This window comes from Urocampus carinirostris, chromosome 8, assembly GCF_059441175.1.
Source record: "Urocampus carinirostris isolate Australia breed hairy pipefish chromosome 8, RoL_Ucar_1.0, whole genome shotgun sequence".
In the NCBI taxonomy this organism is placed as follows: Eukaryota; Metazoa; Chordata; class Actinopteri; order Syngnathiformes; family Syngnathidae; genus Urocampus; species Urocampus carinirostris.
Window position 1 is genome coordinate 30237397 of NC_142356.1, and position 25695 is coordinate 30263091.

The 25695-nt window shown below is 38.1% G+C and overlaps 1 protein-coding gene across 2 annotated transcripts; it reads left to right on the forward strand.

Moving 5' to 3' along the window:
* Window positions 1-221: 221 nt before the first annotated feature.
* On the forward strand, window positions 222-25096 carry LOC148361576 (WAS/WASL-interacting protein family member 2-like). Of its 2 annotated transcripts, none has more exons than XM_088342300.1 (8): window positions 222-782; window positions 6433-6573; window positions 6643-6775; window positions 15572-15664; window positions 16535-17143; window positions 20979-21221; window positions 23623-23724; window positions 23816-25096. In XM_088342300.1, exons 2-8 carry the CDS (start codon window positions 6526-6528, stop codon window positions 23857-23859), a joined length of 1272 nt encoding a protein of 423 aa, XP_088198426.1. In that variant the 5' UTR covers window positions 222-782; window positions 6433-6525; the 3' UTR covers window positions 23860-25096. The 2 variants fall into 2 exon arrangements, with proteins under 2 accessions (XP_088198426.1, XP_088198427.1); XM_088342301.1 differs by having other exon boundaries at window positions 227-360.
* The last annotated feature ends 599 nt before the right edge of the window (window positions 25097-25695 follow it).

Sequence of the window (25695 nt, forward strand, 5' to 3'; positions counted from 1 at the left end):
CCTGACGAGTTCTGAAACATAGTCATACATACAGTGCAAACTACCATTGTATTGATCAACTAAAATAGGAAATGACTAACAATGATAATCAGCAATATTAATATAAAATGATGTATCCTAATTAGGATTAAGCCTCCTATGCAAGTCTGCAAAACTCCCGAATACATATTTCTAACCATCAATCGTCCATGGTTCTTGAACGCACCGCGAGCATAGCTGCCTCCCCTCCATTTTGTATCGCTCGCTGGCTGGCTGCTTTGGTTTGGTTTGTTTCCGGGCTTGCTGAGGAGTCTGCTGCTTGAAGAAGAGAGCGCATTAGCTAAACCAGCAAGAAGAAATGGGTCCGTCACTGCGTCAACGGTGCGCTTAAAACTTTTCTTTTTCAGAGACAAACTGTGAAGAAGTCTCTCTAAAAGGGTAGAACCCATCTTTATACAAACGACACAAGTCGTCGCTCGAACCTGACGCTGCTGGTCGCTATCAGCTGAAAGTAAACAGCTAAATGCTAAGCTGTTAGCTTCACTTTAGCACGTTAGCTTCAGGGCTCACCTGGTAGCTGCAACTATAGACAACTACGGATGATTAGCCCATCGGGCTAACTGCATCTGACCGTGGAGCGTGAAGCGTAGCTGGGCGTCGTTAATCTCGGTTGCCGTGCTGGTGGCTTTTTCTTGTCTTGCCAGCGGCCTGTCAACTTTTTGGGGGGGAATTTGACACAAGGTGAATTTTTCCTGTTCATGTTTTTTGGGCAACGTCACCTTTCCGCTTCTACGTCGAGTTTGGTGAGTACATGATTTTTTTTTTAAACTGCATCTGCCTTGAAGCTATCCATTGACACTATGTCGTCCGTACTCGAAGTAGTTTCAACTGTTTAATCTTGATTAAATGTAACGGAATGGCATTTATATATGAATCATGTAGCCTGAATGTGACTGATTTGGCCAACAGGGAGAAAGCTTGGGGCGCCCTCCAAGTCAGCCAATTGTACCCCGCAGTGTTTCTTTTTATTGTTTTCTTCTTCTTAAACGAGGTCATGAGAGATAAATGCAGGCTCAAAGTGCGATGGGTTAGTTGAACGTGTCAAAGGAACGACTTCCGTGAGTATTTCATCCCTGCAGACACTCGTCTCCTCTGCAGGGGGCGACTAGACTTGTGTCCACCTTTTAAATGGACAGTGTGTAATTTTTAGTGCCTCAATGTTGTACAAAACAACTTTTATTCAGTAAATAAAAAAAATCAACATTGTTTTGAACACCTCGCTAAAATACATGGACTATCATACCAGTGTTTTTTTTTTTTGACAAAAAAAATAAAAAATAAGTTGAGAAATTTGTATGTCTTTTACACAGTGGAATCCTCACGAAGTTCCATCAGGATGCCACTACGCTGTGCTCTAAGGCACTGGCCCTCGCTCGCACCAAAACAGTGCCAGCTAGTGGTCAAATATTACACATTGGGGCTTTAAGAACACTAAAGATATACACCGATACAGTAAGGCTGGGGTCAAGGAACCTATGGCTCCCTTCATGAGTACCTATGGCTCGGAGATCAAATTTAACCATTGCACGTTTCTCTGTGGCATTCCAGAGTCGGGTGATTTAATGCGGATTTTGGTGCATGCGAAGCAGATTCAAACATTTTTTTTGTATTTTTGCTTGTATGACTCTTTAGGTGAAATCTGATTCTTGATGCAAAATACAGTCACTTGCTTCCCTTCTACATACTATGCACACAAACAGTTGGCAGAAAATATGTCCCATTAACGGCTCAAGTATGGTATATTTAAATCTTACTACAACTTTTAGGTGGAGTGTTTTTGATGGGTCCTTAATAGAAAAAAATAATCTACATTCAACTTTTAAACTATGTGTTAACGATACCCAATTGAGTAGAGGTAAGATCGTAAGCCCGACCCAAAATTCTCAAATAGAATAATAAATTTCAGGTTTTCTCTGGTCTTTGTCCCTTAAATCAAGTTGATTCATAAGTCATTTCGGATTGGCTCCAGTGTTCCTGCGACCTTAGTAGGGATAAGCTGTTTGAAAATGGAATTAATTAAGGAAAATGAGTACAATTTAGAAAATATATATGTACTTTAACAATACAAAATAATCAACTGAACTAAGTTAGCTCTGTAGAGGTAGCATGTAACAATTAGCCAACATTAGCTAGCGCTTAACAAAAACAAAAAGCCAAGATACACTGAAATGTCTAACAAAATGTCTTGTTGGCAAAAAAATGGAAAGCTCTTTTTTTCAGCTCGCTTCATCACCTTCTTTCTCGTGTGCAAAATGAAAAATAAGCTGCTGTGTCGTGCACTAACTTGTCCAAGTGAAAGCGAGGTTTGCTCGCCTCACCTTTATTCTGACATCATCATATCATCATTCTTTTGGAGCCCTGTTTCGTTTTTTCTTTTCTGACCTAAAATGAAAATGTATTTTGCTAATTTTCTCCCGAAAATTAGTGAAGATATTTTGGTGCTTCTCTAATAAATTATCTTGTTGGAAGTCGCTTGGCACTGTTCTCCAACTCCTTTCTTGCGTGGCAAATAAAAAAAGGTAGTCGTGTCAAGCAGAAACTTTCCCCGGGTGAGGCCAAAATCACAAGGCTGGTCTCTTGTTTGACGTGACGTTGTCACGTCGTTTTTTTTCCAAGAGCGTTTTCTTCATTCTGTTTTTGTCTGTTTTTTTTTTTTTTTTTTTTGCAGGCCTAAACCACAAATTCATTTTTGATGATTTTTATTTTCGGCAGGAAATTTTGAAGTACCAAAAATCCAATGCATCAATAATAAAGATATGGGGAAATATTAAACATTTTATTTATTACATGTTTCCCTTCTGAAACACAGCTGTATAAAATGATTAGATTTATTAATCTTTCAGAGGAGCACAGCAGCTGGGAGGTCAGAGTGCATCCCCTCAATGCGGAAGTCCAGGGTTTGATTCCAGTTGCATGTTCTCCCCACGCCTCTGTGGGTTTCTTTCCACATTCCAAAACATGCATGTCAGGTTAATTTGTCAGGCCAAATTGTCCCTAGGTGTCAATGAGCATGTAAATGGATGTACTGTATGTCTGTCTCCTTGTGCCCTACGACTGTCTGGCAACCAGTTCAGGGTGTCTGCTGCCCACTGCCTGAAAATGGCTGCTAAGACTCTTATCACCTCCGTGACCCTAGTAAGGATAAGCGGAGTGGAAAAGGCATGGATGGATATGAATGATGAAAGACGGAAACAATTTGGCTCATCAAGGGTACTTGGTTAGCATGTCTTGGATGTTTCCCTCTGATGATGGACCTTATTAAAAAAATCTGGTTTGTTATCAGGCCTTTTCAGTCATCTGAGTTTAGCTTATCAGTGGTTTTGGGGAAATATGTTTCTTTTACTATCATTCTGCTAACATGAAAGTAGTTTAAGTAGTTGACAAGCATGTTGACACAACATAAAACACAATGTTGTTCTAGGTTTTCGTGCAAGTGTTTGCCTGGGTTTGCCTGCTGAATTTTGTTTAAAAAACAATGGTGTTTCTGTTTTCACCTTTTAAAAACTATATCTCAGCAGGCTAACATTTTAAGATGGGGTATTTGAGTTTATGCCAGAATCATCAAGATTAAAACAATTTTTAATCCAATATTTCAGTTGATAATAATCCAGAATGTATGACATATTTGTTTTTATATATTTTTTACAGAAAATAAGGAACTTCATCTCAATATTAAAATTATCCGAGATAGTTCAAATGATCTCCAATAGTTTAGAAGATCAGTTTAGAAGATCAGAACATATTGTAATTGTTCTTTTGAACTTGAACAAGACCTTGGACATCACATGACCCAAAACAGTTCCTAACATGAATATTATGTATATGTTGCAGATTCCCCACTAATCTAAACAGAGTATTATTTTTAAACTTATGTTTATGGAATGTGAGTTTCAAAATAATGTCTGCTCCTTAAGTTTGAGTGAAAGTGAGATAAAAGTTGCTAGTGTAACTATTAATCCAAGATCAGCAACAGGTGAGCCATGATCAACTGTCACCTGAGAAATTGTAATCTCATTTTCAGTCATTTGGTGGGAAATTTAAAAAAAAAAACGTAAAAGAAATGCAATTGAAACATCAATAAACATCGTTATCACTTGAAAAAAGAGAAAATTATAAAAGTAGGCTCATTGTTTAATGTGCATATCTTTAAAAAGTTTTATTTCAAACATAATCTTAAAAATGATTTTATAATCTTTTCATTTTGAAAGGACTGTTTTATGTACTGTCATTTTCCAAACAAGCCATTATTTGAAACTTATTTTCTGGATGGATGATGGATTGATGCTTTTTTGCAACATGGGTCTGTTTCAAATGTTTAACAGGAATCTTTAAGTTGTCAATGCGATTGACAAACATTTAAAGAGCTTCCGTTTTGGAGATACATTTGTCCAAAAGTACCCTTGCTGTGACAACAGCAGACATAAGACTACTTTTCAGTTCATTTGTTGATATTGAAAGTAAAACAAAACTAAATAAAGTGCCCGAAGGTTGTAGAGTGCCTTCCCTCGTCCTGTCTTGACTCGTCAAGAAAGTTTCTGCTTGAGCGGACGCATCGTTGTGCATTCGCCAGCTCGCTTGGCTGGATTCCGCAGTGAAGCAACAGGAAAGAAAACCTGTTTGGGTAGATGCGGGAGAACTGAGTTTTGTTAGTCAGTCAATGCACACATGAGTCACATGCTGCAGCTTTAGCAATTGAATGGCCAGCAGGAAAAAGCCATTTGATTTATTCAAAGCGTGGTCTCAAGCTCAGGCTTTTTACAACGGCTACTATCATACTGGCCCGAACTGACGTTGGAGTATTCTTTCAGGGTTAAGTATTTAGAGCCAGTATGAGATTTTCTATTGTTTAAATGTGGAAAAATTACATGGCTTGATCAAGTGAATCAATTTGTCTTTATAAAATATTAAGGGTCTTCAATACTTCGCAGTAAATATAGGCATATGTTGCAAGGATATAATATTATAACATATATATATAACATTTCCTATTTATTGTAGAACATTAGTTACTTTTGTGATTGTTTTAATGGGAATGTGTAAACTATCGTTAACATGAATATTTTGGTAAGGCCAACCCACAAATTAAACTGAAAGTTTTATATACATTTTAGCCTTTACAAATAAAATATTTACATTGTACCTAAATGCAATGTCTTTGTGAGATTAAGGTTAAAAAAATTCCTCTTGTGATATTTCTTCTGTATACAAAGTGCACCGCATTATAAGGCACATAGAATTTAAACTACAGAAAGGGCTAGGATTGTGGAAAGAAATGAAGTATATTTTTGCGTTCATTGATCAGTGGGAATTTATCCCTGATCACAGTTGCATAAGATACATAGTATAATAACAATGGGAATTTAACCCGAGTCACAGCGGGGGTTTGAACAAACACAAACACATTCACAATTTCACTATCATATTCTAACAATATGAGGTTTGAACAATTTTTATCGACACTTCCAACAGCAATTAAACACATTTACAATTTCATTATATCATATTCTAACAATATGAGGTTTGAACAATTTTTATCGACACTTTCAACAGCAATTAAATGTGCGCCAGATCCCAACTATTAGGCCACTAGGGTTACAGACGACACATGAAAAGGTATTTGGTTTTATGCCATCATCACACTATTTTTAGCCACGGTACGAAATTGTTGATGTTATCATTGGGCCGGACCACGAGAATATTCCGACATTAAACCAGCCCATTGTACAGAAAAGGTTGGGGACTACTAAAATACGCTATTGTATCGCCAACTCTCAAAATCTTTACAAAGCGATTATTAACTGAATGAAGAGAAAGGTTTTTCAGGAAGTAATTTAGTCGTTTGGAACTGGGCAAAGAGCGGCGTTGTGGGAAGTACTTGGGTTGTCCTGATAGATATAAATAATCGCATGGCCACACATATTCAAAACATTTGTCAGTTACAATGCTTAGTTTGAGCCGGAACAGAATAAATCAAAATTGAATACTGTGTTTTTAATCACGTCATGTGTTTTTATTCCTGCATATATGGTACAGTGCCTAAAATAGTGTAATAATGAGATGAGACTTAATGCATTTCTGGATAAGATTTGGCGCTCTCCCCTGATCTATTCCAGTTGCATCCAACATTATGCAATTGTGAACAACCATGTCCCTAGTGCGGTGCTCTTAGGATGCGTTAAACTTAACATTGCTATCCTGTTCGATCCACGTTGCCACCTTTGTTATGCAATTGCGGTCAGTGATTTATAAACTGATAAATAATTGCACATATATGGTTGCACATTTTCAATTTTGTTCACATATAAGGCACACTGGAGCATGTTCTAATTTCTGTTTCTGTTCTCTTTGTTGTCTTTTTGTACTTAATTTTGTATTTTTCTTATTTTTCTTTAGGATTGGGAGCATATAGCATCAGAGGCGCTAAAGTACGGACATCATCCTTAAAAAGGAAGAAACGGGGGTAGAAAGTGCCAACTGAGGGACAGAATGCCCATTCCTCCTCCCCCTCCACCGCCTCCCCCAACTTTTCTTGAGGTGAGTGAGTCCTCAGTCTGCCTTTGCCAGTGAGAGTCCTTTAGCTCATGACGATCTCTCTTCCGGCAGGCTAACACAACCCCTCCAAAACTTAACTCATCAGAGGCCAAGGGTAGGGGTGCCTTGCTGTCTGACATCCACAAGGGAGCCCGGCTGAGGAAAGTGGGCGTTGTCAATGACCGAAGCGCCCCCGTTCTTGAAAGTGAGCTACTGTCCGCCTGAAGTAAATTTCCTAATGTTTTGACTGTAAAATCCAGGGATTTCAAATTGAGTTTGGCTCAAGGGCAAGATCTAAAGGTTCTGTTCTCATGGCGTCTGCATCAGTAAAAGAATGTCAACTCCAAATTTTTATTTTTTTTTAAATTAATATTACGGTTTATTCAGCGTACACTAGTAACCTAACCTACATATAATCACAAACGACAAGGGATCTTTTCTAAACACAACACATTTATTCACAAACAATGGGGAAAATATTTTCATGTTTTCGCATCGAATGTGTTAACAAGTTTCTTTCTACAGGTAAGTGAATGCCGTTTTACACTTAGACCTACTCTCCACGCTAAACAAACTCAACGCGGCTCGAGAGAGCAATTGGTTTGAATTTATTAAAAAAAATAAAAAATCATAACTTTTGATACAAATGACTTGCTTAATTTTTGATATACTCACAAATTTATGGAGGACCGGATCCGATCCACCAGCCTATGTTTGACATGCCTGGTATAATGTATTTCTTCACTTGAATCACAGTTTTTCAATTATTGGTCTGTAGTTTTTTTTTTTTTTTTTTTTTTTTTTTAACTTTTTATTTCTCACACCAATTTTGACAGAGGTTTGATTCCACCATCTTACATCAACACAAAATATATACACTTGACACACTCATAAATAACAGAAGGAACAACAGAGAAGAAAAAATACTATTAATAGAAAATAAGAATAAATGTTCATACAATACATCCATACAAAAAGAAATATATATATATATATATATATATATATATATATAAAATATACACAAAAAAAACCCATAATAAATAGGGGGAGGTGTTTAGACATCAAGTAAAATTTGTGTGATAGGCTTCCATCTTTTCTCGAATTGGTCAAGTTTCAGTTGAAGTCTTGCAGTGATTTTTTCCATAATGTACATTTGCTTTAATTTGTCTCTCCATTGTTTTATGCCAGGAGGTTGTAGTTTCAGCCAGGACACTGTGATCATTTTCTTTGCTACCAGAAGCATTACCCTTAGTATATATTTCTGTTGACCAGATAGTAATTCTTCTGGCAAAATTCCTACTACATAAGCGTTTGGGTCCAACCGCTACTCCCAGCCAGTAATTAATTTTATTTCTCTCTGGATACTTCTCCAAAAATTTAATATTACAGGGCAATTCCAGAAAATATGCGTAAAGTCTCCGACCCCCCCACAGTTACGCCAACATAGATTTGAGGTATTTTTATATTTTGAAGTGATAGAGGGTGTATAGAAGAATCACATTTTTACTTTCCATTCAAACTCCCTCCAAGTCGGGCTGTTGGTTATTTTGTGTCCCTCTTTCAATGTTTTTTCCCATTCGTTGTCTTTTATCGCTACATTAGTTTCCCGTTCCAATTTTTCCTTAACTGCCATGTCCTCATTACTGAGATCCATTCTCAGGGCTTTATATAGTTTTGATATAACCCCCTTTATTGATTGTCCTTTTGTATATGATATTAATAATTCCTCAACCTTAGTTGGCTCCTTACATATTTTCCCCCATTCCTCGTGTTTCTGGAGGTAATGCCTTAGTTGCAAATATTTGTAAAAATCATTTCTAGGTAGGTCAAATTCTTGTTGGAGTTGTTCGAATGATTTCATTGCCTGTGCTTCCAATACTTGGGTAATCAACATCAGTCCTTTTTGGGCCCATTTTTGAAACCCTACCTCCATAACCCCAGGTTTAAAGTCTGGGTTTTTCGCTATTTTGGTAGCCTTATTCACAGATCTTGATATTTTAATTTTTTTTTGGTATTGTTGACCAAATTTTATTAGTTCCCTTAATCCATTCATTCTGGATTTTTAATTTCTTCCACCTCGTGACTGATATGTATGGTAACGATTCCACAGGCATATTTGGACAAGATCGCTGCTCCATGTCCACCCATATCGTATCTTTGTCTGTAGTAATCCACAAGATGAGTGCTTTAATTTGAGCTGCCCAATAGTAATATTTAATATTGGGTAGGTCTAGGCCCCCTTTTTCTTTAGGAGCTAACAGGGTTTTGTATTTTATTCTAGGTTTCTTGTTTTGCCAAAGGAATTTTGTTATCAATTTATTTAACATTTTAAATGTGGATGCCGGAATCAGAATTGGAAGGGATTGAAACAGAAATAATAGTCTTGGTAATATGTTCATTCTAATTGTTTCTATCCTTCCGATAAGACTTAAGGGCAAAATTTCCCATTTTTCCAAATCTTTCCTTATTTCTTTTATCAACATTCCATAATTTGCATGAAACAGCTGTGTGGAATGTGGTGTAATGGTCACCCCCAAATATTTAAACCCTTTATTTGTCCATTTAAAATCAAATCTTTCAATCAAATCTGTTGGACATTTTCCTGATATCATCATTGCTATTGATTTGCTCTCATTATTTGAATACCCAGCTACTTCTCCATATATTTTAAGGCTCTCCAACAGTGGTGGTATTGATAACGAAGGTTCCTTCAGCATTACCAACAGGTCGTCTGCAAACAACGATATTTTATGTTCTGTTCCTCCTTCATCAAATATCCCCCTTATTTGCTCATTTTGTCTAATTGATTCTGCGAGTGGTTCTATGCTTATTGCAAACAAGAGTGGGCTTAAACAATCCCCTTGCCGGACTCCTCTTTTGATATCAAAGAAATCTGAACAGTGACCATTTACTCTAAGACGAGATTTAGGATTTTTATAGATTTTTTTCACCCATTCAACAAATTTTTGAGGGAAGCCAAAAGCTATAAGTGATTGATGTAAGAAGCTCCATTTCACCCTATCGAAAGCTTTTTGTGCATCCAAGCTCAGTAACATAGAGGGTTGGGTCTTAGATTTTGTGCTCGTAATTATGTTTAGTATCCTCCTAATATTGTTTGCACCCTGCCTTCCCGGAATAAACCCTGTTTGATCATTTCTAATTAATTTCGCTATAAATTTCTGCATTCTTTTTGCCAGTATGCTTGTAAGAATTTTTAGATCATTACAAAGTAAACTAACTGGTCTATACAGTAGCTTTCACACAATATTGGGTCTTTTCCTTTTTTGTGCAAGACTGTTATGATGGCTTCCGACCATGATTTGGGGGGATCTCCTTTTGTTAGAGCATAGTTAAATACTTTATGCAGTACTGGTGTTAATTCTTCCTTAAAGCTTTTGTAGAACACCCCCGGGAATCCATCCGTTCCTGGTGATTTATTTATTTTTAAGTTATTTATTGTATCTCGTATTTCCTGTTTTGTAATGGGGCGAATAATTTCTAATGTATCCCCCCTGTTGGTGTTGGTAAATGTAGTTTTCCTAAAAAGTTTTGTGCCGTGTAGTTATCTAAGTCATTTTCTGAGTCCTTGTATAATTCTTTATAATAATCTGCAAATGCTTCTGCTATACCTTTGGGTTTTACTAAACATTGTTTGGAGATAGGATGTTTTATTTGTGATATAATTCTATCTGTTTGGGCCTTTTTAAGTTGGGAGGCTAGCAGTCGACTGGCTCTATTGCCCAATTTATAGTATCTCTGATTCACAAAGCGCAGAGCCCCTTCTGCTTTATTTGTCAAAAGTTCATCTAATTTGCTTCTGGATGTTTTTAATACCTGTAATCTGGATTCATTTGGTGTTTTTTTTATGTTCTTCTTCTAGTTCCTTAATCTTATCCTCCAATTCCTTCTGATTCTTTAAGCGTGTTCGTTTCAGTCGGGACGATATTTCAATTAATTTCCCCCTTATTACATCTTTCCCTCCTTCCCATAATATTGATGGAGAAACCTCATTGTTGTCATTGATTTGGAAATATTCTTTTATACACCGTTTTATTTCCTGTACTACGTTTTTATCTGAGAGGAGAGATACATTCATCCTCCAATACCTAAAATGGGGTTCATTGTCTAAACTTAGTTTCAAAGTAATTGGAGAATGGTCACTTATAGTAATATTCTCTATACCACACTCTACTACTGTATGCATATGTTGTCTTGAAATGTAAAAGTAATACATTCTCGAATAGCTGCCATGCGGGTTTGAATAGATAGTATAGTCTTTAGTTTGGGGATTCTTCTCTCTCCATGGATCTATCAATCCCAATTCTTTAGTTATGTTATTCAACATCCTCGACCTCTTTGTATTTGTTCCATGTACTGAAGGATACTTGTCCACTTTGCCATTCTGTACAGTGTTAAAGTCACCTCCTATAAGTAACATTCCCTTCGCACAGTTGGTTATTACTTTAGCTAATACTTGAAAAAATGTCCCCTTTTCCTCAATTGGTGCATAAACATTCATTATTGATATTTCCCAACCGGCCATTGACCCTATAATCATTATATATCGCCCCAGATTGTCATTCACTTCTTTTTCGACTTTAAACGCCACCCCTTTTCCAAGTAAAATTGCTACTCTCCTTCTTTTACCATAGGATGCGTAGAACACCTGGTTCACCCATTCTCTTTTTAGCTTCTTATGTTCAATCTCTGTCAAATGTGTCTCTTGTAATAAGGCTATTGAGCTCTGCAATGCGCAAATCCATATGTCCTGTTGTCAGAATGTTCGATTTAATAAAGTTTGTTATGAAGCCGATTGTGTCGTTCCTCTCGGCACCCTCCGGAATGCCATGTATTCTAATGTTGTTCTGTCGTGATCTCGACTCCAAGTCCTCACACTTTGTTGCTAGTTTGGCGGTTTGTTGGAGCAAGGAGACTGTAAATTGTTCTAGTCTTGACGTTCGCTCTTCCGTGTTAGCATGTAGCTCCTCCATGCTTTCCACCCTCCGCTCCAGCAACACAGTGCGCTCCAGAAGCTCTTCGATGTTTTTTTCCAGTCTTGCCATAGCAATCTTGTTCTCACTGGCTGCTTCAGTGTGTTCTTGCCGTAATTTACGGATTTCATGGAGGATGGCCGAGTCACGTCCCTCGTCGACCGATGACATTCCTTCTGCTCCCTCGATCTTTTTCTCCTTAGCGCCCGTTTCCTCAACAAGTTTCCCCTTCTTGACCATGTTTTGTTGAAGAATTTCTCTTAAATATGAGTCACAATTTGTACCCTTTCTGTCTTTCTCCAAGTAAGTATTACATTACTCTTTAGTGATTTTTGTCAGAGCTACTTTCCTTGCTGCCGTCTACCTCATTGCGCCACCTGAAGTCCCCCCCCCCAAAAAAAAATGGTCTGTAGTTTTGTGCTACTTTATTTGACCTGCATCTTATAATAATAATAATAATAATAATAATTTCCTTGTATTGTCATTCTGTGTAACAATGTACACAGAACGAAATGTCGATTGCACCTGACCCGTTGTAGCGAGCCGATGCAGCCGCAGCCTTATGTGATCAAATGAGAGCTAACTATCATTTGATCCATAAAACAAAATTTTAAAAAATTGAATTTAGTTAAGATTAGATATTAGGGCTGGGAATCGGTTAAAATAAATTAACTGAATAATCTCAGTTTTGACATAAATTAATCGTGATTAATTTATAAAATCCAGATTTTACAAATGGCAGTAAAAATGAAAAAAATATGCATAGAAAAATAAGATAACATTTATTATGTCAAATGGTATAGGCCTATACCAAGTACAATAAACGTGCATTCAAACTGTAATGCCAAAGATAGCTTTCATAAGATATTCAATTACTTTATGTCAACACTGTTGAACTGTAAATTTGATGTAAAGTTGTCTTAAATATTTTAACAACATGGATACCAAGTAAAGGAAAAGCTCATAAAGCTTGTGGTGTCAAAGACAAATCTTCTATAAACAAAATATTCAAGTTCCTTATGTAAACATTCTAGAACAACCGTCTCTTGCTCCGAACTGGTCCAAAGTTGTTTGACGAGGTCCGCTCTCTGACTGTACAACCGCACCAGGGTGCTTGGCTTTCAGCTGATACATGAAGGAAGAAGTGCTCCGATGCAATTAAATTCAGCTTTGCAACGCATACTTATCACTTTCGCCTTATCATTATTTTGATCGGGCATTGTTTTAAAGCAAAACGGTCCGCCTGAACGAGTTTTCTTTCTCTTTCCCATCGCTAGCATACTACGCCACGGGACTCTTCTTCGTTTGTTGGAACAGCGTCGCTTGACACCCGGGTGCGTGCGCAGGGCATAATTTTAATTATTAGTATATTTTTACACGCTGAATTGAAAATTATCCCCGCCCTAACACATTATATATAAATACCGTGTTCTCGTTTGCCCGCGTCCCTGCGTCCTAGACGCATCATTTTTGCTGGGGACGCATAGTGTCAAATCAACGTGCGTCACCGGGACGCAACTTTTTCAAAACAAAATTGTCAATATTACCCGATTACTTTTATTTTTAACAAAGATTTACCGCACTCCAAACTTTTCGTTAGGCAGATCCGCCATTGTTGTTTTGGTCTCGTGGTTTGTGTTTTCGTCTGCACGGCGATCTCAGCAAACGAGATCTCGTTGCTTCGAGATTACGTCATTGTTGTGGTGGTTGTCGTCGATTTAAGGTGAAAATCAACACAAAATTGGTAATTTTTTTCAGTGTCAGTAATAAGTCGAAACATAATGCCGAAAGTGATAACAACGGCAATAATTCTGGCACGAGAAAACGACGGAGAAATTCTTTGGAAGATCGCTAGGAAAACGCGAGAGGCCAGGAAAACACGTGTGTTGAAGCGAACGACTCGACGAAAAAAAATAAACAAAAGCAAGATAAGGACTTTTCTGCCAAAATTGACTTAATTTTATTCCTGGTTACGCTATGAGGGGAATGTAAATGGATTGGACCTTGAGAAGGCATTACAACTGTGGCGTGACCACAAACAATATATGAACTGAAAAATCTGAAGTGATAACTGCTTTGTATTACCAATTTACTGTGATGATTAAAACTGCATGAATATATAGACTAATATTTCAGCAATATTATTTTGTATAATTTACAATATTGTGAACTGAAAAATCTGAAGTGATAACTGCTTTGTATTACCAATTAACTGTGATGATTAGAAAATATCTCATCTCATTAGCTGCACCGCTTATCCTCAGTAGTGTTGCGGGGGTGCTGGAGCCCATCCCCGCAATCATCGGGCAGTGGGCAAGGGACATCCTGAACTGGTTGCCAGCCAATCGCAGGGCACACGGGGACAGACAACTCACTCGCTCATTCACACCTAGGGACAATTTGGACCGGCCAATTCACCTGAAATGCATGTTTTTGAAATGTGGGAGGAAACCGGAGTGCCCGGAGGAAACCCACGCAAGCACGGGGAGAACATACAAACTCCGCACAGGAAGTCTGGAGCTGGATTTGAACCCACGCAGGAGGTTCCCATGACTTGAACTGTGCCGCACACGCGCTAACCGCTGCGCTGCCGTGCTTGAATGAAAATATAATATATATATAGATTAATATAATTATTTCAGCAATATTATTATGTATAATCTACAATATTGTTGTGAGCTGAAAAATCTTGAAGTAATAACTGATTTGTATTACCAATAAACTGTGATGATTAAAACTGAATGAATATATAGATTTATATTATATATTTGTCGCAGATTTACAATTTCAACCTCGATAACACTAAATTTTGGGGACCCATAGATATCTGTTGGGACCCATAGATTTTTGAGCATGCATCACTTATCAGAGGTAAAATGAACACTGTATATATATATTATTCATTAAGACCTTTTATATAAAGGGCCTTTGCAATCGACAATTTGAAGAACTTTTGGCAATGTGCCAAGGCTTGGTCAGAAACATATTAAATATACACTAACATATATTCAAAATTTCCCACCAGAGTCCACAGCACATTAGAAGACCCAACCAAGATTTTTGTTTTTTCTTATGTCACATTCCACAATCCATGTTTAAGCATCTTGAGAATACTAAGAAAAAGTCTCATATGCAAGACAGGTTTCCTAAAAGTTGAAATGAAAAAAATGTTTGTTTGTTCTTTTATGGCTTTTCCCATGGGCCCATTACACAAAAACCGCATCAACCATTATTTAACAAAAGGAAACAATGTCATTTTGCACAAAATGGCCGTACAGTACCATGATATATTATACTGTATAAACATGTGACCAAAAGAAGTAGGCTAATGCAGAAGCTTTAACTGCCTACGTCTATTTTAATTTTTCTTGCGGGAAAGACATATACCAAATTAAAACAAGAAAACAACCCTGACACACGGAGAAAAAATAATAATAATTTCCTGTTAACCGGACTATTTAGCTCCCATATTTTTGTTACCTCACCAAATCTGGCCTTTTTTGAAAATGTTTGGCCACCTCAACCATTGTTGTGCTACTTCTGTTGATGTTTTTTCTGATAATAGCCTGAAACACAGCTAAATGCTGATCTAGTATGGAGATAAACTGTTATTATTTAATTTGTTGTCAATTATGTTCAAGTAAAAAAAATATTTTTACTTGGCTGACACCCACCACAAGATGGACCTGTTTTTGGCTGCAGTCGTTGCAAACACTATTGTTGTTTTTTGTTACTATTCAGTATTTTACACTCGAAGTTGCTTTTTCATGAAGAAGAATGTGGACAAAGTCAATGGGCCACGTCAAACAATCACCTGGCAAGTTTGTGCCTGACTTTCATACGTCGGTCATAATGACATGGTTTATCCCATGGAATTCTTGAATTACTCATTTTCCTGATAGATCAGATTGTAATTTGTGGCAGTTTCTGCTCATCCCACGACTAAGTCAAGCTCTTGTCTTCAAGGCCGCTTCTTTCAAATCAAAGTCAATTTTGTGTTTCTATAGAATCTGGAGGAGGCCATGGAGGTGGAGGAGGTGGTCCAATGGGGATGGGTGGCCTCTTCCAAGGAGGTATGCCAAAACTGCGACCAGCTGGAGGTAAACAAAAAATTGAATGTATTAATTAACCGTTACTGAACATAGTTACTTACTGTTACTCCATTCAAAAAGTAATTGTGTTACCCCCCTGATTACTGACAACCAAATGTAATGTGTTACTCTGAAAGTTACTATCTTTATACAAATTGCCGTATATCCTCACATTGAAGCTGACACCCTAAAACTGCTCAAAAACGTCCACATAATAAAATGAATAGAAGAAAACATGTACGCCAACCTGTGGAAGCAACACTTCATATTTCTTGGCTTATGCAATCTTTAGAGCTTTTAAACGAAAACCGCCGAAAACCTCCACATCCATTTTGTCTTTTGATTAAACCAGTTGAAGATTTCATTCTCAGTGTCTAAATAATGTACAATATGTTTTTTTTTCACCAGACCTGGTGTATTGCTAAATTTATTTCACAAATAAGACTAAAATTCAGCACCCATTTACAGTAACTGTATCCAGTTGTATTTTGTATTAAGACATAAACATGCGCTGCCTTCCTGCTTATTATAATCAGCATTCGGTTGCTGGTGGATGTAGTTTTATTTGACACTTTGAAAAGCGATGAAACAACAGTCAAAACAGTTGAAGACATAATTCTTGATCTGCTTTTAAAAGTTGCAGAATAACACACAATGTTGTCAAGACAATTAAGTTTTAAAAATGTTATTATTAACGTGTAACAATACTTGTTATTGAGAGAAGTAATTGTGTTCCTTTGTGACGCTTTACTCCCATCACTGTTCAATCTGCACTTGTGGTGTACATTTGTATTTAGTTATTTGAAATTTATTTTTACGTCAATTCCATCCAATAATTAACTGTTTCCTGACTTAAGTATTGTGACCTGCGTCTCCCAGATGGTTCATCGGGCGGCTCAGTAGGCAGGTCAGCCCTGAAACCGCCAGGATCCAGACCGTCAGCACCTCGCCCTCCATCGGGCCGCTCAGCCTCACCTACTCCGCCAGAGCCCAACCGATCACACAGGCCCTCCCTGCCCGACATTACTCGCGCCCCCAACAACACCAGCAGCAGCTCTTCTTCAGGCATTGGCATGAAGCACAGCACGTCAGCCCCACCACCGCCGCCACCTTTCAACCGAGGCGACCAGCGCGGCCGCGCCAACGCTCCCTCATCTTCGGCACAGAAGCCGTTACCTCCCACACCCAACCGAGGTCCCACTCCTTCAAACGCGCTCAAAAATGCCCTATCTTCCAGTCGGCCCCCCACCGGTGGGTCCGCAGCACCGCCCCCACCGCCGCCTTACAGGGTGCACACCGCAGTCTCGAACGGTCCGTCCCAAATTGACGGTAGTGCTCCTGAGCTGCCACAGAGGCACAATTCGCTGACAAAGAAGCACACGGCACAGGGGCGCAATCATGCCCCGCCACCCCCACCATCCTCATCGCCGTCTTTGCAGGTCAGCCGACCGCCGCCCCCCGCTAGGGAGCCGCCAGGACGGAGAGCAGGTACCAAATGCAAAAACAATTCAGTGTTTGGAAAAAGTCTGTACTACAAACGCTTTCATGGTTTAGGAAGTGATTAATGCAGGTTAAATCTAGACCAGAGGTCATGAACCTTTTTGACCCATATAGCCATAAAAGCAAATACATATATTTTTTTGTGTATTTGAGATAACCATATTATATATTTTAAGACAAAATTCAGCAAGTCATATGTGGAACATTTTGGAATTAATTTTCACAATTAGAATTTTATCTCTGAGCCATATTAATTCATAAAAAGAGCCATATCTGGATCACAAGCCATAGGTTCCTAACTGCTGAGCTAGACCATAAGGCTCTCTAAATTAAATGCAATGATTTTTCCGCAACACTATTTCACGTCTTTGACAAAAATATCACAAATCAGACAAAAGTAACAAACACATTTAAATGGTAAAAATGCAATTATAAAATCTCAGGCGCGCATTTGCAGAAGATAAGATGGATCAATATTCCAAGAGGGAATGCACAATAACTATTTTTTTTCCCACTGGGAACTGTTAAAATCCTACAACTATTAATACATTACATCTTTAATCAGGTAAAGTGTTTATATCAGCACCATATGAAATTATTTTTTTCACATATTTTAAACAATGCAATTATTGCATGTATTACCCAAACTGTACCGTCTCTTAGCTGCTTGGGTACTATCCTCATAAATGACCTGCATTGTTATTGGTTTGAAGCTGCAGTGTGTAATATTTGACCACTGTTGTCAATTGCGAATAAAAACCAGTGCCAAAGCAAGCAAAAAGACAAACACGGATTAGTGGATTCCACTATATAGAATCAAATAAAATCTGCATTTATATAGCGCTTTTCAAGTCAAGACTTCCCAAAGCGCTTTACAGTGTGCTTCACATTTCCCAATAGCGGCCGTGCAGCCATGTAAGGCGCTAACCTGCTTATTGGGGGTATTAGGGGTTCAGTGTCTTACCCAAGGACACTTCGACATGTAACACGAAGGAGCCGGGATTCGAACTGCGATCTCTTGATCCCAAGACGAGCCCGCTACCTCCTGAGCCACTGCTGCCCCAGAAGAAATACAGATTTCTTGATGTATCATTATGTTTTATACAAATTAACATTAGTTTAATAATTTATGTATTTTTGCCTGGTATTCAAACCAATGCCTTGTTTGTTTTTTTTACCTAAGAAAGTGTTTATACCAGTAGGAGGCACTAAATATTACACACTCCTTTTAAGTAACCAGTCCAATTTAGAGGTAAGATCGGGCCTAAAAAACCCGACCAAGGCCCATGGGTATTAAAGCCTGATCCAGCCTGACCAATTAACTTGACATGACAATTGCAGCAGTGCCTAAATGTAAAATGTAATATTTTCCAGAAAACCACAATCAATTAACACTTCTGGATTCTTCTGAGAACATAAGTCAGAAAATAAGTAATGCCATCAATGAAATAAATAACAGCCAAATAACCCTCTCTGGATTCTTCACAAAACAAAAGCCACAAAATAAATAATACTGTTCATTAAATAAATAAGAACAAGATAACACTCCTTGCCGTTATGTGGGTTTTAGATCATAATAATAGTCTGTGGTCCGTGCAGCCCTTTGAGACTTCTACTTGACTTAAATTCCTGCTTCTGAAAAACAATAATCGATAACTTTTTTAACTGCATGCAATATTTAGAGAAAAAAATAAACACATTATAAGTCAATACTTTGTCAGTAAGAACTATAAGGGTACAATACTGTTATATTTTTGTGTGCATAACATTGACAAATACATTTTGTAGAAAATGCATATGATTATGGGGTGGGTTCATCATGTGGAAATCTGTAATTTCTAAACATACAAGTGCTCCAATATTTAATGTCACACATTTATTGGCTAAGTAAAAGCTGTACACATTTTTATCTGTAATACATAAAACCCATACACAAATGCCATTTTTTAGCTATATCTCAGGTAGAAACAACACAAGGCCAAGTTGTGCAACTATTTCAATTAAAAATACATTATTATTACAAAGAGTATTGTCATAAATGCTTAGAAACTTTCTAACAAGGGGTGTCAGCTGATTTAATAGCATAGCTTCAAGTGACTAATTATTCAGGGGTTTTTTTTTTGTGTTAGGCTATTGACTGGGATGTCATATCTGTTTGATTTTCGTTAAATAACTGTTCCAAGACATAAATACAAATTACGTACACCAAAGATGTGATTCCTCTTTGGTAATGTTTTCCCAGCCTTTCATATGTTTTTTTTAACATTGGAGTCATTAAACTTTAGTGAGAATACTTGGAAAAGACCAAATTAGGCTTGGCAAAAAGTTTGAGTTTTTTTCTACAAGTTTAAACAAGTTGACGTGTTGTTTTGTTGAACAAAGAGAGCAATGTAAGATTGTTATAACTATTTTTTATGAACGGAAAAATTTTAAATTCTCATCCGCACCAGATTTGATTTGTTTCATATGTAATCTGCATATGTCCCTGCTGCTACCAGGGGCTAGAAGAATTCTGGTTGTTCCGCATTCCTCGTAACAATCACCATTTTCCTCACACATCCACTATAGTTATGTAAACATGCACATTTGCAATACTATTCGGACACTTAAACCTTTTGCTTTTCCGTCTCAAATTTCCATTTAATCGTTGTCCACCACATCAAGGCCTCTCCTAAGTATTAACACGTCAACTAAAATTACCATATTTTCCAGACTAAAAGGCGCACCAAAATTGGCCAAAAATTGGAACTTGCGCTTTACAATCCGGTGTGCTATATAATCTGGTACGCTTTATAAACCAGTGAGCCTTGTATGTGGACAAACCTGGAAATATAATAATACTTGTGCAATTATTCATCAGTCGATACAATTCATTGCTGACCATAGTTGGAGAATAACAGTCGCAACAGAGATCAAATAATGTAGTTGTGATAAGGGAACCAAATTCTAACCACCAGTTCCTTAGGGACACGGATAGTATTTTCATAGGTGCTTATGGTAGAATGCAACTGGAATTGAACTTAGATCACAGCAGGGAAAGCACCGAATCATATCGACTAGACCACTCTGGATACAAACAACACATGATAAAGCATTAGGTCTTATCTCATTATCGCGCTATTTTTAGTATCAGTACCAAATATGTTAGAATAGATAGAATGTTGTTTCACTTTTTCTCAGCTCAAACTAAACATTATAGGTGATACACATTCTAAATATGTGCGGCCAAGCACTTATTTGTCCATTTCTTTGGACGACGTGATATACTTCTTAAAATGCCATTTTCTTTATTCAGTTCAGAATGACTTCCAACAATGCCTTTATCGTTATTAAATTCAGCATCCCGTGCACTTTGTAATGACTTTGTGAGTCAGCTGTATCAGACAGGTTTGATGTCTGACAATATTTTCGCGGCCTGGCCAATTGTTAACGCCAGTATTTGGTTCTAAATTCCATGTGGTCTAGTGGATAAGATTCGACACACTCCATGCCTCCATGATTCCCGATGCTTTCAATGTTGTACAATTGTATGCAATTGTAATCCATGATATATTCCGACGGATTAATCACTGCGCAAATACGGCACTTTTTTAAATTGTGTAAACCTAACCTTTACTGTGATTTTAATTACATGCACCTCATAGCGCGCCTTATATGAAAAAACACAAAAAGACTATTTTGGGGTGTGTTGTCCTTATAATGGGCGCACCTTATTGTGTGGAAAACACAGTAAATAATGGTTTCAAATCAACCCATCACTTGTTAAGTATTTCTAAGGCTTAATTTTACTTTAACATCTTACAAAGACCCCTTTTCTGCCTAGCCCCCCAGGTGCCCCTGTCCAATGCTCGCAACGGCAACCGGGACGCTCCACCACTACCGCCACCGTACCGCGGCCACAGCTCGGCCCCCTCTGAACCCACGGGCCGAGGGGCCAAACCTCCGCCACCGCCCTCATTCTCTTCCTCGTCATCTTCCTCCCGCACACCCGCCGGCCCGCCACCCCCGCCTCCACCCATTCGGAACGGTCACTCCACAGTCTCCACCCCTTCCAAGTCCATCTTGGGTGAGTCCTTGTCTAACTTCAGTTGGTGTCAACGATAAGGCTGCAACTAAGAACTATTTTAATAGTCGTCTATTGAAACAATTAGTCGACTAATTGGATAATCATTACATTTTTTCTTAAATTTAGCATGATATTGATTTGATTACGTCTAAAATGATAATAAACAAAAAAATACATATTTTATTGAACTGACTGCGGATTTATACAAAAATTCAATAAAAATCTAAAACCAATTATGCACACTGCTTGGTAAATCCATAAATAAACATCTGCCCTTTTTTTAGGGACAGGCAAATAAATAATACATAAATATTTAAGTATTGTTTTATCCCTCTAAACCAAGAACAGTAAATAAAACAAATATTTGCATTTGTAGGGAACATTCAGTGGTCTACTGCAAAATCTGCAACAAAAGTACTTAACAATTCTAAACAGTTTAAAATCTAACGATTTTATCAACTGACGTTTGTCATTTTTAACATTTAACAACTGAAGTTCTTTGGACTGCATGCATTTACTTTCAAATAGGTTTTAGGCACAGTCATAATGCTCAAGCTCTCTTTTATAGCGAAACAAGCATAATGGCTCAGGTTTGGCATTGCCAGGCATTTTACTTGGGCGAGGTTGTTGGGGCCGTGGTAAGTTGAAAAGGCGCCAGGGAGCCGCATGATCGCATACAGCTCCAGAGCCGCTTGTAGACGAAAGCATATGTTTATCGATTTTGTCCGTATTTATTAGGGTGGCTTGACACAAAATCTAGCTAAAAGCACTCCCAGTTATTTAAAGTACAACTGAGTAAATTTTCACACAAATCAGTTCAGCCGTTTTGGAGCCTATAAGCCATTTGCGAACACACACACAAATTGGGACTTACCTAGAAGATTAGATATACGCATATAAGATGTATAATGCATGTCAACAAAACCGTAGTGGCTTGAACCTTACTTGAATCTTACTATGGTGAGTCTGGTTCTGTTTCGTTCAACTGTCCGACATCCCCTTTAAATGTTTTTGTGTTGCTGGACTGATGCCATGATACTGGAGGTCTGCTTGGCAAACACTGCGCGTACCGTATTTCCCGGACTATAAGGCACACCAAACAACCCTAATTTGGCCAGAAATCTGAAAGTGTTCCTAATGCGCCTTATATGGCGCAGAATACAGTGGACAAGATAGGAACTACATATGGTAATTATTGATAGGTGATTCGTATCTGAGCAATAATTGATTAAAATCGATTAACATCACAGACCTAAATAGCTAACCATTGTATGCAACGGAAATCAATCCCAAGTAATTGCAGTGAGATTGCTGAAACGGTTCAAATTATAGTACATAAGCATTCGACAAGGCCTTACTTAATCACACTATTTTTACTCACTGTGTCACAACACTGATTTGCATAGAGCATTCTGTTCATTAGCTTCACTTCTTCACCTGTGCGTCAATAACCTTTCAGTTTTTTATACGTTCATAAAATACATTTTGTAGTATTTTATTTCTAGACTGTTTTCTCTAACATTATTTTTTTATAAATTTACATAGTGCATTCTGATAAGTTAAACAGTCTCCCCATTTCTCAGATTTGCACAGTGCATTCTGATGGGTAAAACAGTCCCTCCGAGCTTTAAGCTCTTTTTACCTACATATACAGATTAAACTAATAAGTTATTTATGCACACTTTAAGAAGGGAGAGCCTGTTTAACTTATCAGAAATCACTATGCAAATCGGTTATGCGGCGCTGTGAGTAAAAATGGTGTGATGACGACAAAAGCTTAAATACCTTTTCGTGTGTTAACTGTACCACTGGTGGTCTGGTGATAACATGTCAGCCCTCTCACCGCAACTACTTGGGTTCAATTCCCATTGCATTCAATGTTTTTTGATCTGAGATGGCGATAGATATTAATGCAATGCATTAAGATGCACCTGTACCCTCTGAGGATCTTGAAGTCTCAAATTTATGTGCTCCATAGTCTGGGGCGCCTCATGTATAAAAAATATATTACAAAAGGGCTACACCTTATATTCTGGTGACCCTTATGGTGCTAAAAATACGGTAGAATTTGTATTCATCGTATCCAGGCCACAATGCTCCCAAACTTGACAAATTTTCGTACGTGTGTTTGATCTTGACGTTACCATTTCTGTTTATGTTGGCACTCAAGGCAGAGTCACTATTGAGCATTAGCGATTATCAGCAGAGATAATATTAATAAAGAGGCATCAATCTGTTTGAAAGAAGTGTTTGCCGACAATAGTAAACAACTAAATTTATTGTCGACTGTTTTTTGTTAAATGTATTTGTTGACAACGTTGACTAATCGTTGTAGCCCTAGTCCCTTAACTACGTGCTAAAAATTTAAAGGGAGCCAATGTCACTGTCTGATTTTCCTTAGATGATTTTGAATCCAAGTTCAACTTCCACCCCATGGAGGACCTTCCACGCCCAGAAGAGTATCGCCATTTCAACAAGGTCTACCCCAGCAAGAGTGGCAAGGGTAAGCAGTGCAGCTTAGTTGCTGTATGCACACAGTACAGGAAAATGTTGTCCTTGAATGAGTGTGGCTTGTTTTTTTTCTCCCCTCCAAGGCATTTTGCGAGGAGCCCCACCTGCACCCCCAGTTGGAAGGTGAACTCACCTCAAAGTTCAGTACTTGAACTCATCAGCTCAACACCTGGCCTGTTTGAGTGTGATGGGGGAATACGAGGTCCACAAACACACACGCACAATCACACACACCAAGCACCAGCCATGTGGACTTGAAACAAAGGAGAAACTCCTCGTCATTTTTTTTTTTTGTTTGTTTTGTTAACGTTAGAGGACCAAAAACGAAAGAAAAAATTCCATAAGCGTTCCCAACTGCACATTCCCTCGTTTTGTACACTTGTTTTTGTTTCTTCGGGTGCCAGCAATGATTGTGTGGGACAGACTCGCATTATCATGCACGAACGTGGGTTCTCTATTTTTATTTGTTTCTTGATTTTGTGGAAAGTTGCTCCAGAGTGCACTTGGAACGACTGCATCTGTGTGCCAAAGGCGAACGGAGCTCAAATGAAGCCAGTCCAAAAGTCAATTGACTGATGCCTCGTCTACTTGCTGAGCTTCAGATTTTAAAGGGTGTCAAAGGGTTTTAAGGGGTGGATGGGGGGTGTTAATTCCTGTTTGAGACTCACCCCCTCTGGTTCTCGCTGTTCTGAACGTTAAGGCCCAGAGGGGTGTTTGAATTCTGTTTTTCATGTTGCACAGAGGCCAGCAGAGGAGCATGACGCCCGCTCGACACCCTTCTTCGACTGTAAAGGGATAGTTTCGGGAAGAATGAGGGGGGGAAGTAGCTGGCATCCATCAGCTGCTTTTGCTATGCAAGAATTTGTACAGGTTGTAGTTGCTAGCAGCTAACAAGAAATATTGAGAAAAAGAAAAACACTCAAGTGCCAGTAGGAGGGAGCATGTTTTGCGTCACTTTCATTGATCATTCAGCTTAAAATGGAAAAAAAAAAACAATTACGATTCGCTAGGAATCCACAAGACGAGAAAAAAAATCGAAACGCAGCACAGCCTGCTGCTCCTCAGTTGCCTTACACGTGTCATTCCCTTAACGGTACCTGTACTACGTTTATTTTTATTTTTTAAAGAAAAGATATCGAAGTCTATTTGCAAATGTATATTTACAATATAATCCTAGCTACCATTGATCTATTTTTGTGCTGTACAAAGAGTGTAATATAGGAAAGTTCTAATGAGAAGCTTGTGCAACGATGACTACATCATCAGGGTCACGCTTGCAGACTAAGTTTTTCCTGTTAATCAGCCATCTTTTTATCACTTGAAAAATGTTTTCAATAAATATATTCCTGTTGGGGAAAAGGGGACAGCGAGTGCTTGTCTTTTTTTTTCTTGGTATACGGTTCAATGTATTAATGTTCCTCTACATGCGCAACAACTCGTGATAAGGAACTTGAATCTACAGACAGTTTGGGATCTTAACAAAAAATATCTGATAAAAACCTAAAGAAGGCCTTGGTAGTGGATTTATCATAGCATATTAGATGGAAAACTTGAACTGGTCCGCTACGTTGATTTGCCTTGTCCTTGCTTGATATCTTCCTATCAAAAAGCTGATTTCTGACATAATGTTTTAGTGGCTGACATGATGCCTAATAAATACAACATGTTAACAATGTAGTGATTACATAAGTTGTTTTAGAAATCTACATCAAAATGGTAGCCCTTCCCGCCAATCAGTAATAAAAAGTAGCTCTCAGCTTCCAAAAAGCTTGCTGACCCCTGGTAGAAGACGAGCATCTGTATTAAATAAGGGAGACTTTTTCCACGTTATGCTGAAAAAGGCTCCACTGTGATGTATTACAGTGGTCGGCTGTGTATTTAACATACAGGCTTTCAACCATAAATAACTATTTTACGGCTATAAAACATTTACTTAAGCTACAGCTCTGACCCATAATAAACA

Coding starts and splice junctions, on each gene's coding strand:
- LOC148361576 (XM_088342300.1), top strand. CDS start 6,526: ATGCCCATTCCTCCTCCCCCTCCACCGCCTCCCCCAACTTTTCTTGAG. Junction 6,776..15,571: donor AAGCGCCCCCGTTCTTGAAA/GTGAGCTACTGT, acceptor GTGTTTCTATAG/AATCTGGAGGAGGCCATGGA. Junction 23,725..23,815: donor CCCCAGCAAGAGTGGCAAGG/GTAAGCAGTGCA, acceptor CTCCCCTCCAAG/GCATTTTGCGAGGAGCCCCA.